The sequence below is a fragment of the Podarcis vaucheri genome, assembly GCF_965113315.1.
Source record: "Podarcis vaucheri genome assembly, chromosome: 7".
NCBI lineage: Eukaryota > Metazoa > Chordata > Lepidosauria > Squamata > Lacertidae > Podarcis > Podarcis vaucheri.
The window spans coordinates 2,744,595-2,758,085 of record NC_138765.1 but is presented as its reverse complement, the minus strand read 5'-3'; the positions used below and the strand labels follow the sequence as shown (position 1 = coordinate 2,758,085).

General features: G+C 49.5%; 1 protein-coding gene across 1 annotated transcript in view; it reads right to left on the bottom strand.

The window, feature by feature from the left end:
* The window catches only part of ADAD2 (adenosine deaminase domain containing 2), a 45,456-nt gene extending 32,339 nt beyond the window's left edge, over positions 1–13,117 (bottom strand). The window contains exons 1-5 of the mRNA XM_082232520.1: positions 13,096–13,117; positions 5,346–5,460; positions 3,412–3,469; positions 962–1,029; positions 153–210 (exon numbers count right to left, since the gene is read on the bottom strand). Coding sequence (XP_082088646.1) covers positions 153–210; positions 962–1,029; positions 3,412–3,469; positions 5,346–5,460; positions 13,096–13,102 — 306 coding nt within the window. The 5' untranslated portion in view covers positions 13,103–13,117. The remainder of the gene's footprint in view (positions 1–152; positions 211–961; positions 1,030–3,411; positions 3,470–5,345; positions 5,461–13,095) is intronic.
* Positions 13,118–13,491: the final 374 nt, after the last annotated feature.

The following is a 13,491-nucleotide window of genomic DNA, read 5'->3' as shown; positions in this document are numbered from 1 at the left end:
TATATAAATCGAACCAAGAAACCACAAGGGTCGCCTTGTTCGAACCCAGAAACCTAAAATTAAATGTCTCGCGCTCTACCCGCTGAGCTGTCCCAGGTCGTTGGAAGCAGGGCCACCAAAGCCAAACTTTGCAGCAAAAAGGTTCTACTCACCACCAGGTCGGAGGGGAAGAGGTATCGATATGGGCAGCAGCCCATGATGTTGCTGGGCCTGTGGGTTTCAAGGGCAGGAAGAGGAGGTGAAGGAGGCTGGAACAGCAGGCAATTAAGAATGCATCATATTGTCTTAATTTAACTTTGTTCTATGGTTTTAATTGTATGGTTTTAAGTATAATTGTTGTAAGCAGCTCTGATATTTTTAAGTAGTGTGTGTGTGTGTGTGTGTGTGTGTGTGTGTGTACACGCATGTACACACACACACACTCATGGCCAGATTTAGGTATGATGAGGCCCTAAGCTACTGAAGATAATGGGGCCCTTTCTATGTCCAGCTGTCCTTTGTCAACAACAAATCGTCGCTATTTTTTGTGTGTGTGTTGAATATATGCTAGGTGGTAATTTGTGGACCTCATAGGTATCTCAAGCCATTTGCCCATGTTGCCCTACAACCAGTCCATGCAGAATGTAGGCACCCTATATATAGAAAGGAGCAAACCCAGGATAGTTTAGGGAGCAGGCAAGCAGGCAGGGCCCAGGACTTACATCACAGGAGCCTACACAACACAAAACATGGTTGCTGTAGGTAGGTTTTATTTTATTTGTTTTTTATCTTATATTTTGGAAATGTACATCCACTTTTCCACCCTCTAAATTTTCTGGGGACCCTAGGCTAGAGCTTGTGCAGCTTATATGTGAATCCGGCACTGCTTAATATATATATTTAAGTAAGAAAATAAATACTTCACTTAAGTCCAAGCAATAAATGCATGCCTCCCAGACCAGCCCAAATGAGATGGCCTCACCATAATCCGTGGATAGTCCAGGTGTTTGCGTCTTTCGGCAGGGCACACTCAAACCTCCTTCCCAGAGCCTACAAATGCATGTCAGGAAGCAGAAGATGGGTTAGATTCCCGAAGGTACAGCATAGCCACAAACCTCATTTCCCCCTTTTTGTGTTTGTGTGTGTGTGATTCGTAGAATTGTAAAGTTTGAACGGGCTCCAGGGATCATCCAGTCCAACCCAGGAATCTTTCACCCAACGTGGGGCTTGGACCCACAACCCTGAGATTAAGAATCTCATGCTCTACTTGGCTGAGCTATCCTCTATTTATTAATACAGCTTAACAATTAAGGGACGCGGGTGGCGCTGTGGGTTAAAACACAGAGCCTAGAACTTGCCGATCAGAAGGTCGGCGGTTCGAATCCCTGCGGCGGAATGAGCTCCCGTTGCTCGGTTCCTGCTCCTGCCAACCTAGCAGTTCGAAAGCACGTCCAAGTGCAAGTAGATAAATAGGTACCGCTCTGGCGGGAAGGTAAACGGTGTTTCCGTGCGCTGCTCTGGTTCGCCAGAAGCGGCTTAGTCATGCTGGCCACATGACCTGGAAGCTGTACACCGGCTTCCTCGGCCAGTAAAGCGAGATGAGCGCGCAACCCCAGAGTCGGCCACGACTGGACCTAATGGTCGGGTCCCTTTACCTTTACCTTTAAAAATTAAGCAGAGGTTTGATTTCATTTCTGTTCCCTTCAACTCATATTTCTCCTCCTGCTATTGGACCAAGTACAAACTCCATTGAACTACAACTCCCATCATCCCTTGCCACTGGGCATGTTGCCTGGGGCTGATGGGAGCTAGAGTCCCCCCACGGCTGCTTCTTTTAACCCCTTCTCATGGATGGCGCTGTGGTCTAAACCACTGAGCCTCTTGGGCTTGCCGATCGGAAGGTTGGCGGTTCGAATCCCCACGACGGGGTGAGCTCCCGTTGCTCAGTCCCAGCTCCTGCCAACCTAGCAGTTCAAAAGCACACCAGCACCAGTAGATAAATTGGTACCGCTGTGGCGGGAAGGTAAACTGCGTTTCCATGCGCTCTGGCACTTGCCACGGTCCTCCGTGCACCAATAGTGGTTTAGTCCTGCTGGCCACATAACGCGGAAAGCTGTCTGTGGACAAACACCGGCTCCCTCGGCCTGAAAGCGAGATGAGCGCCGCAACCCCAGAGTCGCCTTTGACTAGACCAGGGGTCGCCAAGGTTTACCTTGCCTGGGCTGCTTCACTCCAGCAGAAATCCCTCCATGGGCTGGATCGCACATGAGCGAAAGAGCACGCGCACCAGCGATTTCCGGTGTCTGTGTCTGCGCAGACGTGATTTCCGATGTCTGCCTGTGTGCAGATGCGATTTTCGCCATCTGCGCATGTGGAGACTTGATTTCCGGTGCCGCGAGAGCGAGTCCCTGTGCTGTGCTGTGCTGCACCGGTTTAGCGCTGCACGTGGGGACTCGCCGAGCCGGCGTCTTGGTTTGGGGGCAGCTTGTGGGCCAGTTAAACAACCCCAAGGGCTGCTTGTGACCCATGGGCCTTAGGTTGCCGACCCCTGGACCAGACTTAACCGTCCAGGGGTCCTTTACCTTTACCTCTTGCAACTGCTCTGCCACTGTCTTATTAAGCCAGGTAATACGCAGATGTCAGAACTGCCCGAGGTCCCAGCTCACAAAGGACCAACGCCAGTCCGTTATTATATACAAAAGTCTTTATTCAAGTTCAGTTTGTCTTTCACATCAGCAGCGCGCAGCTCTACGTCTTAACCTCTAGACCGCTGAAGCTCCGTCTGAGTCTCCTCCCCCCAGACCCCAGTTCAAGACCCTAGCCTTGCTCCACCTCTTCCTTTGCTCTTTCCGCCTCTGGCTCCGCCTGTCAGCTGGGGTCTCGCCCTTCCTAGACTCTTCTGACGCTGAGTCCCCTGAGTCTTCTCCCTGCCTCCGGCGGGCTTTAGGACCTGGTTCCCGATCCGGGCTTTCTGCTTTCCCGCGCGCCTGTACATTTGAACTTGGCGCGCGCGCCCAGCCGGTAACCTTCCTTCTGACCATTTCACTGCTCCTGTCACTGCTTCCCCCTTCGGGGTGGCTAGCTGGACCTGACACCTGGGACTCTTCCCCCCCACTCTGCTCTGGTGGGGAAGCTGGTCCTGATTTCCAGCTGCTGCTTTGGGAGTTCCCGCTGGCCCCCTGTTTCTGGTGTGTCCCCCCTGGGACCCCCCTCGCCCTAACCATCGGCGCCTCCTTCTGGGAATCTTCTGATTCGCTGGAGAAGCTCATGGAATCTCTCGGGTCACTGCCATACTCCCCTATGCTGCCCTCAGATCCCTCCCCTTCGCTCTCCATCTCCTCTCTCCCTTGTGCCTCTGTCCCTGAACCCCTGACAGCAGAGATGTTAACTGTTCAAAAAGGGAGTGTCCCCGAATCAGAAACTTTTACTCACTATGCAGAAGGTTCCCGGCCACATCTGGACAAAGCTCATGCATCGCCAAGGACAGGACCTGCAGTCAGAGAAAGAGAAGTCTCCCGGTTTCTCCTCCTATCAAAAGTCTTCAGATCAGTTCATTCTTCGCCCCCTCACTTCCACCAAAAGACTGATACCGATTCACTGGAAAGATAATACTATGAACTCCCTCCCCCCCTTTGATCAAGGGATAGAAAATGAACAGATTGCTTTTAGACGCAGATTGTGTATGGATAAATGCAATAATACTTAGAATGCATTTATTTAAAAATATTACGACTTGTTAATAATTGTATACTCGTTGGAATAATCACCTTACTTATGCACCTGCATATCGTATTGCAGTTTCAAGCACCTTTCTTTCACTTTATTTGTCCATTGAATTTTTTCAATAAAATATATATTTTTTAAACAAGATCAGTTCCCAACATTTCTGTACCAGTTTGCGGTTTTATTTATTTATTGAATTTTTTAGTCTCTATCTTGCCCAGGGTGACTTCCAACCAACCTTTCCTTTTAGTAAACACTTTCACTGTGTGTGTGTATAAAAGTCCTCGTGAAAATTTTTAAGGTCAATTTCTCATTAATTACACATTTTTGCAAGCCATTTCACCTAACATATTCATCTACCTTATTTTTATTTCCTAACATTTACTGTATTTTTCCGTGTATAGCATGCCCCCGTGTATGACACCCCGTATTTTGGGGGACTCAAAATTAGAAAATGGGGGGGGGATTGCCCCCTGTGTATAAGACTACCTCCCCCTTTTAACATAATTTTTTGTTTAAAAAAAAAGTAGTCTTATATACGGAAAAATACAGTATATAGTACTTGATTGTGTAGAAAACAAAAGAAAACCTCAAAGTGGTTTACAAAAAGAGCGAAACAGTAAAACTATCAGTAAAATAAAAACCACTATTTAAAACATCAAAAAATAAAATGAAACCAACAATCAACTAAAAACAGATGAAAACACATGTCATCATTCTACATCTCTGCCTAGGCTTGTCTAAACAAAAATGCTTTTAGCAGGTGCTGAAAAGAGTACAGTTTTATGAGCGCTTTGATACACAGTTTTGCTTGGAGAACTGTATTGCAAAATTCAGAGATGCACAAAATTCTCATGACAGCTGTATTCCAGTTTGCATGTTGTTCTGGGAAGCGTGAATCAGGTTTTTCATTAAAACACAAACTGAAATTCTCCGTCCATCCCCACCTGCAATGCAGAGAGTGTTGTTTAGTTGTGTCCGACTCTTTGTGACCCCCTGGACCAGAGCACGCCAGGCACTGCTGTCTTCCACTGCCTCCCACAGTTTGGTCAAACTCATGCTGGTAGCTTCAAGAACACTGTCCCACCATCTCGTCCTCTGTCGTCCCCTTCTCCTTCTGCCCTCCATCTTTCCCAACATCAGGGTCTTTTCCAGGGAGTCTTCTCTTCTCATGAGGTGGCCAAAGTCTTGAAGCCTCAGCTTCAGGATCTGTCCTTCCAGTGAGCACTCAGGGCTGATTTCCTTCAGAATGGAGAGGTTGGATCTTCTTGCAGTCCATGGGTCTCTCAAGAGTCTCCTCCAGCATCATAATTCAAAAGCATCCATTCTCTGGTGATCAGCCTTCTTTATGGTCCAGCTCTCACTTCCATACATCACTACTGGGAAAACCAGAGCTTTAACTAAAAGGGCCTTTGTCGGCAAGGGGATGTCTCTGCTTTTTAAGATGCTGTCTAGGTTTGTCGTTGCTTTTCTCCCAAGAAGCAGGCATCTTTTAATTGGAGCAGGAACCGGAAAGCCACTCCAGTATCCGGGCCAAGAAAACTCCATGGACAAAGACAACATGCAGAGACTGAGAGTCCACAGATTCATCCCGTCCCACTTTCTGCCCATCCTCTCTCACCTTTGCACGAGGTTCTACCTACCTAGAGTTCTCCACCTTGGCCTGCTGCTGCCTCCAGAGATCCTCAGGGCGAACCAGCAACCAGAAGAAACTCATGCAGAAGAAACCCAGAGCCACTGAATTGGCTGTCATCATACCTGCAAGCAAAGCAGAGCTGATGAAGAAAGGAGGGGAAAACAGCAAGGAGAGGAACCCAGTTGCTCTGTCAACGTTCAACCCCGGGTATAGAAACCCTCAAGAAGGGTTCTGTAATCCCAATGTCTGACGACAAAAACATTGGCTAGATTGTTCTCAGTCATCAGGGAGTCATAGCTCAGCCACAGAGCGCAAACTTCAGTTCCAGTATTCCTAAATTAGGCTAGGAAAAAAACCATCAGGTCCTCTACCTGAGCTCAGTTGAACCAACTATCTGACTTTGTATAAACCAGCTACCTAAGATGTCCCAGCCTGGGGTTGCACAGCAGCAATGCACATGCCCTGATCTGATGTTGTCCTTTCAGTAGGCGAGCAAGACACCGATATGGTGTTTAAAAGGAGAAGGACGAGGCTGGTTTCGCTTCCCTGTGCGATGACTGAGAAGCAAAGGCTCAGCTCCTCGTGGAGTCGCAGATTGCAGAACGATTGCTTTGATCAGACCAACTTGGGCCGCTGTAGGCAAATGCAGACTTTAGGGTTTCACAAAACTCTTTATCAAGGAGATCACCGGTGTTGAAGCAATGATTCTTCAACATCAACTTCGTTGGACTGGTCATGTTGTGCGGATGCCTGATTATGGTCTTCCAAAGCATAAGAATGCTCTATTCCAAACTTAAGAATGGTGGTGGTCAACAAGAGGTTTAAAGACTGTCTCAAGGCAAATCTAAAAAATGTAGTATAAACACAAACAGTTGGGAAACACTGGCCTGCGAGCGCTCCAGTTGGAGAACAGTCTTTACCAAAGGTGTCCTGGGCTTTGAAGACACTCGAACTCAGGACGCAAGGGAGAAACGTGCTAAGAGGAAGGCACGCTTGGCAAATCCACACCAGGATCAACTCCCACCCGGGAACCAATGTCCCCACTGTGGAAGGACGTGTGGATCCAGAATTGGCCTCCACAGTCACTTACGGACTCATTGTTGAAACCGTGTTCATGGAAGACAATCTTATTCAGCTGTGAGGGATTGCCAAAGAAGATCATGGAGAATGGAAAGGTTGACCATTTAGTTTCCAGAACATTGTTGAACTATGGAACTGACTCCCACAGGAGGCTGTGATGATGGCCACCGAAGGATTTAGGAATAGTCCGCTTGATCAGGCCAATGGGCCATCAATCCCAGCATCCTCTTCTCACAGTGGCCAACTCTGTCTGCTTTTATTGTTCTATGCCATGCAAACCTGATCCCAGAATACGGTCCCACTCAGGGCCAGATTTAGGTTTGATGAGGCCCTAAACTACTGAAGGTAATGGAGCCCTTTATACGTCCAACTGTCCTATCTAGCTAGATGGTCATTGATGGACCTCATAGGTATCTCAAGCCATTTGCACATGTTGCCGTGCAAACAGCCCATGCAGAATGTTGGCACCCTATATATAGAAAGGAGCAAACCAGGGATATTTTAGGGGGCAGACGAGCAGAAGGGGCCCATGACTTACACCACAGGAGCCTACACAACACAAAACACTTGCTGGATGTAGGTTTTTTTTTATTTGTTTTTTATCTTATATTTTGGAAATGTACAGTAGTACCTCGGGTTTAGAACTTAATTCATTCCGGAGGTCTGTTCTTAACCTGAAACTGTTCTTAACCTGAGGTACCGCTTTAGCTAATGAGGCCTCCTGCTGCCGCCGCACCGCCGCCGCACAATTTCTATTCTCATCATGAAGCAAAGTTCTTAACCCAAGGTACTATTTCTGGGTTAGCGGAGTCTGTAACCTGAAGCGTCTGTAACCTGAAGCGTCTGTAACCCTAGATACCACTGTACATACACTTCCCCCCCTTTATTTTTGGGGGGGACCTCCAAGAGAGTGTGGGACGCGGGTGGCGCTGTGGGTTAAACCACAGAGCCTAGGACTTGCCGATCAGAAAGCTGGCGGTTCGAATCCCCGTGACGGGGTGAGCTCCCCTTGCTCGGACCCTGCTCCTGCCAACCTAGCAGTTCGAAAGCACGTCAAAGTGCAAGTAGATAAATAGGTACCGCTCTGGCGGGAAGGTAAACGGCGTTTCCGTGCGCTGCTCTGGTTCTCCAGAAGCGGCTTAGTCCTGCTGGCCACATGACCCAGAAGCTGTACGCCGGCTCCCTCGGCCACTAAAGTGAGATGAGCGCCGCAACCCCAGAGTCGGTCACGACTGGACCTAATGGTCAGGTGTCCCTTTACCGAGAGAGTGAGGGCCTAAGCTAGAACTTGTTTAGCTTATACTGTACGTCAATCTGGCACTGGTCCCAACGTACAGCTCCAGCGCTACGAGAGAAGGGGGGGAACTTTTTCCTATCTGCTTTCTCCGTGCAACCTGATCCCAGAAGACGGTCCCATTTAAAGACAGCTGCTACCCCTTCTCCACCGCAAGCCCTCTGAAATGTCCCTCCAGCCTCCGCATTCCAGTCCGAAGTTTGAACTCGCCAGCTGCCCTTACTTCTGGCAGGCGGTCAAGGAAAACAACGGCGGCCCCCCCCTCCCCTCCGCCCTGGCAGGGAGGAATTGCCCTTGTAAGGTCCAGCTGGAGGTCAGCAGAGACAGACAGAGAGAAGCAAGGGAAGGAGAGAGATCAGGAAGGAGGCAGCAAGGACCACGTCAAGAGCATGAAATCCCTTCTGGTAAAGACCCCTCCCTCTGTCTCTGCACGGCTGCTTGCTAAAAGAAGGTCACTAATCCTGGGGTGTTTATGTGCCCTATAGCTTCCTTGCTCCTAACCCATAAGCTACTGGACTTTTGCTGGTGTTGAAAAACGCTGGCGAGGCCCAAACAGGCGAAACACAGTTTCAGGGTGTTACAGAAATTACAGGGCGGGGGGAGCACATCTTTAAAGTTGTTAAATTTTACAAGTATTATGCCTGAATGTATCCTTTCGACTTGACAGGTCAGGGAAGTTACCTAGCTTTAAAAAATACAGTGGTACTTCAGGTTAAGAACTTAATTTGTTCCGGAGGTCTGTACTTAACCTGAAACTGTTCTTAACCTGAAGCACCACTTTAGCTAATGGGGCCTCCTGCTGCTGCCGCTGCACAATTTCTGCTCTCATCCTGAAGCAGAGTTCTTAACCCAAGGTACTATTTCTGGGTTAGCGGAGTCTGTAACCTGAAGCGTATGTAACCTGAAGCGTATGTAACCCGAGGTACTACTGTAGTATAAAATCAACTCCTTTGCCAGTTTCCTCCATTCCAAAGCTATTTTCCCCTTGAAAAAGGACTCCTGGAAGTGCCCAGAGGTGACAATTGCTGAGCTGATTGTTGGCCAAGGAAAGCCTAATCCCATCACCAGATTTGCCAAGGGGTCCAGACATGCAAAGGAAGTTATATTGTACTATGGGTGGTGGGACTTCAGAGGTGTTTGCCTATGCTCATCTTATACCTGGGTTTTGCCCTGACATGTCTACTTATGCTAATCTTGTACCAAGGACTTGTCTGGACATGTTTGCCAAGGTTAAACTAGTGGAACCCCTGTCTAAAGGTAAAGCGATCCCTGACCATTAGGTCCAGTCGTGGCCGATTCGGGGGTTGCGGCACTCATCTCGCGTTATTGGCCAAGGGAGCCGGCGTACAGCTTCTGGGTCATGTGGCCAGCATGACTAAGCCGCTTCTGGCGAACCAGAGCAGCGCACGGAAACGCCGTTTACCTTCCCGCCGGAGTGGTACCTATTTATCTACTTGCACTTTGACGTGCCTTCGAACTGCTAGGTTGGCAGGAGCAGGGTCCGAGCAAGGGGAGCTCACCCCGTCGCGGGGATTCGAACCGTCAAACTTCTGATTGGCAAGTCCTAGGCTCTGTGGTTTAACCCACAGCGCCACCCACGTCCCTTAACCCCTGTCTACCCCTCCCCTTTTGTGACATATCAGTGATGTATCAATGATGCTGTACGAACTGTATTCTGGGACAGCGGCGTAGCGTGGGTTGTCAGCACCCGGGGCAAGGCAAGTAATTTGCGCCCCCTAACCCGTGGATTTGCGCCCCCTAACCCTACAAATCTATGCCTATGAATGATGGTCCCCCCCCTCTCTTTCTCATATTCCAATTGATTGCCATTTCCGCCGATCGATCCCCGAAGCTCTCACCCAGCGAAATTCGTGCGTAATTACGCTTCACCATCCCTAATCCTGATGCTGCCACTTCCACCGGGAAATCATGACGGTGCGTTTCTCCTCTCCAAACTTTCCCCTGCCCTTTGCCGGCCGGTGCAGCCCTTTTGGCTACGAGCTCCCCTCCTTCTCTGCCCGCTTCCGACCCCACCTCCCCGTCCAGCCTCCCTACCTCCTGAAAAAAGGCGCCGGCGCCGAGCAGGACACACCCGCGGCCATCGGAGAGAGGCAGGGCCGAGGGAGGCAAGCCAATGGGCGAGGCGGGGGTAGGTGGCCACGGGGGTGGGCGCTGCCGCAGTCCTCGGGTGGGCAAGGTAGGAGCAGGCAGAGGCTGGCCGGCCGCTCTGACAATAGGGGCGGGCCGAGGGCACGACGGGGCTGGGCCCTCTGGACTCGCGCCCCCCCAGATGTTGCGCCCGGTGCGGCCGGCACCCCTGGCACCCCCCACGCTACGCCACTGTTCTGGGATATGGTGGGAAAGTTTTAAAAGTCCTGGTCCCCCCATCCTCGGGGTTCAAAATTCCTCTTTGAACCTGTTGCGCAATAAACTTTGGTCTACAGCTATTTGCTCCGGTTGGTGGCTGGACTCCTTCCTTTATTCCCCAGGGACCCACGGGCTCTGCCTGACCTTCTGGGGGACTGAGCAGCCTCACACCTAGATTTTTCCATAACAAGGGGGATAGTCTTTCCAGTTTGTTCCAGAGTCCCTTTAAAAAGATATATATATTGAAGCAGAAAATTCTGTGTGTGATACAGCCTATTTGGTCAGATGCATGGGGTAAAAAACAGGCATGATTATATTCCACCCTTTCCCTGCTCCTATATCTTTTTTTCTCCCCCCCCCCATTATATTTTGTTAAGTTTCTACTTTTTTTGTAAGTTTCGACGTTTTTAAACCTCTACAGCCAAAGTGCAATTTCGTCTTTTCTCTTATTTTTGTTGACTTTCCGCCCCGTTCTCCAAAGTTGCTGTTGTTCCTCCCCTTTGGCTGCACCCTAACTTCTGTCTATTAAATCTATCAAACCGCAATATTATAATCTCGTTGCTTCTGTCGCTCAGAACTCCAATCCTGCTCGTGAGCTCATCATACTGTAATATTTCTTTGGATAGTCTGAGAAAGGCATCGATTCCTCTGTAAAACACTTTTAATTCCCTTCTCCTATATCATGGCGTTCTGCTCTTCCTGCCCATCGCTGGGAAGTTCACAGCAGCTTTCGGGGGAGAGCAGCTCACCAGTTTAGTTACATCGCTTTATTTATCGATTGCATTTATATTCAACCTCTTCCTCCTCAATGAATCCCCACAAGAACCCTGAGATTTAGGTCAGGTTGAGAGGCAGTTTCTGGCTCAAGGTCACCCAGTTGAACTTCACAGCCAAGTGGGTTATTTTGAGTCCTTCCTAGTCCTTCCTCACAGGGCTATTCATTTCATTTATTTCATAAGATTTCTCTTTGCCTGTGAAACAGACACAGAACAGAGATCAGCCTTAGCTACTTATTCCATCTGCCACCCCCCCCCCCAACCTGCTGCTTCCATGGGAGAAATACTTTACCTTTTGAAAAACTGATGTTTTGGGAGGAGCTGGAGTAAACCTAGATTTAAGCCTAGGACTGCCTTCGCCAACCGGGTACCGTCTAAATTGTTGTTGCTTAGTCCTTTAGTGGTGTCCGCCTCTTGGTGACCCCCTGGACCAGAGCACGCCAGGCACTCCTGTCTTCCACTGCCTCCCGCAGTTTGGTCAGACTCATGCTGGTAGCTTCGAGAACACTGTCCCACCATCTCGTCCTCTGTCGTCCCCTTCTCCTTGTGCCCTCCATCTTTCCCAACATCAGGGTCTTTTCCAGGGAGTCTTCTCTTCTCATGAGGTGGCCAAAGTCTTGGAGCCTCAGCTTCAGGATCTGTCCTTCCAGTGAGCACTCAGGGCTGATTTCCTTCAGAATGGATCAGTTTGATCTTCTTGCAGTCCATGGGACTCTCAAGAGTCTCCTCCAGCGCCAGAATTCAAAAGCATCCATTCTTCGGCCACCAGCCTTCTTTATGGTCCAGCTCTCACTTCCATACATCACTACTAGGAAAACCACGGCTTTAACTATACGAACCGTCTAAATTAGGGCGGTCCAACTTTTCCTACCAAGAAGACTGCAAGAGCCCGAAGGCCCCACACTGCCTTGTTTTGGGGAAAGAGGGGAGAAGCGAGCCCAAAATGTTGTTGTTGTTGTTGATATTTGTTATTATTTATTTATACCCCACCCATCTGGCTGGGCGGCTTTCAACAGAATATTAAAATACTATAATGCATCAAACATTAAAAGCTTCCCTAAACAGGGCTGCCTTCAGATGTCTTCTAAAAGTTTGGTAGTTGTTCTTCTCTTTGACATCTGATGGGAGGGCGTTCCACAGGGCAGGTGCCACCACCAAGAAGGCCCTCTGCCTGGTTCCCTGTAACTTGGCTTCTCGCAGGGAGGGAACCGCCAGAAGGCCCTCGGAGCTGGACCTCAGTGTCCGGGCAGAACGATGGGGGTGGAGACGCTCCTTCAGGGATACTGGACCGAAGCCGTTTAGGGCTTTCAAGGTCAGCACCAAAACCTTGAACTGTGCTCGGAAATGTACTGGGAGCCAGTGTAGGTCTTTCAAGACCGGTGTTATGTGGTCTTTGCAGCCGCTCCCAGTCACCAGTCTAGCTGCCGCATTCTGAATCAATTGCAGTTTCCGGGTCACCTTCAAAGGTAGCCCCACATAGAGCGCATTGCAGGAGTCCAAGCGGGAGATAACTAGAGCATGCACCACTCTGGTGAGACAGTCTGCAGGCAGGGAGGGTCTCATCCTGCGTCCAGAGGCCGCCTCAGCCTCCCCTGACTCAACTGGTAGTGGAGCAGCTGTAAGTGATGGCCCAGCTGGAGGCAATGAGGGAATCCCCGCATCTGGAGCCAGGGCAGGATCAGGCCCCTGACTCGGCCCAGCTGGTGCTTGTTGCAGGGGAACCTGTGCAGACTGGGACTCTTCAGGATCAGGCCCCAGACTTGGTTTACGTGATGCCTGAGGGAAAGGATCTGGTGCAGACTGAGTCCCCTCTGGTTCTGAGTCCGAGACCAAGTCCCATGCCATCACAAGTCCTTTTTCACACAGTGCATGGTTAAACTGTGGAACTCCCTGCTACAGGGCCGCAACGATGCAAACCAACTTGGATGGCTTTAAAAGAGGATGGGACAAATTCATGGAGGAAGAGAGTTGCTGGAAACCACAGGAAGGGAGAGTCGCTCTTGTGGGAATGTTCAGGGATGCAGGAGAGGATAGATTGTTTGATTATATCCTTTTCCAACTTGTGTAAACAAGTTCACAATTTAGCAGAGTAACATCCCCCTTTTTAAACTCATAGTGGATGTGTTTGCTCAGGCTCGCTAAAGCCTCTATAATAACCGTTCTGGTATTTCTCCCTTATTCCCTCATAAAAGATAAGACACAACGCAGTCTTCTATAAAAGTATAAAAAGGTTTACTCACACATCATTCTGTTCACAATAGGATCCCAGAAGGCAGACTTAGCTTAGAAAAGTAACACACACCTGGAAGCTATCTCCTAAGGAGACAGTCCCTTTGTCCTCTCTGGGCTGGAGGCCAAGAGAGCATCTTTGGCGAAGCAGATGTTGCTTCTTCGATGCATGTAGTCAAAGGGAGAGAGGTGGCTGCCCTGCCCTGTGCTGTTGTCGTTACCTGCACAGGTGAGGCCACGCCCACCTCTAGTCCCATGCAGAGGAAGTCTGTCCCAGCCCAGAAGGAAACAGGAAGTTGACCTGCTGGCTGGACAAACATTCCTCCCCATGTGTAAACATGTTCCCTCTAGGAAGGTTGTACTTGACTGCTCTTGTGTTTCACATCCGACAGCTCTTGTGGTCGGAT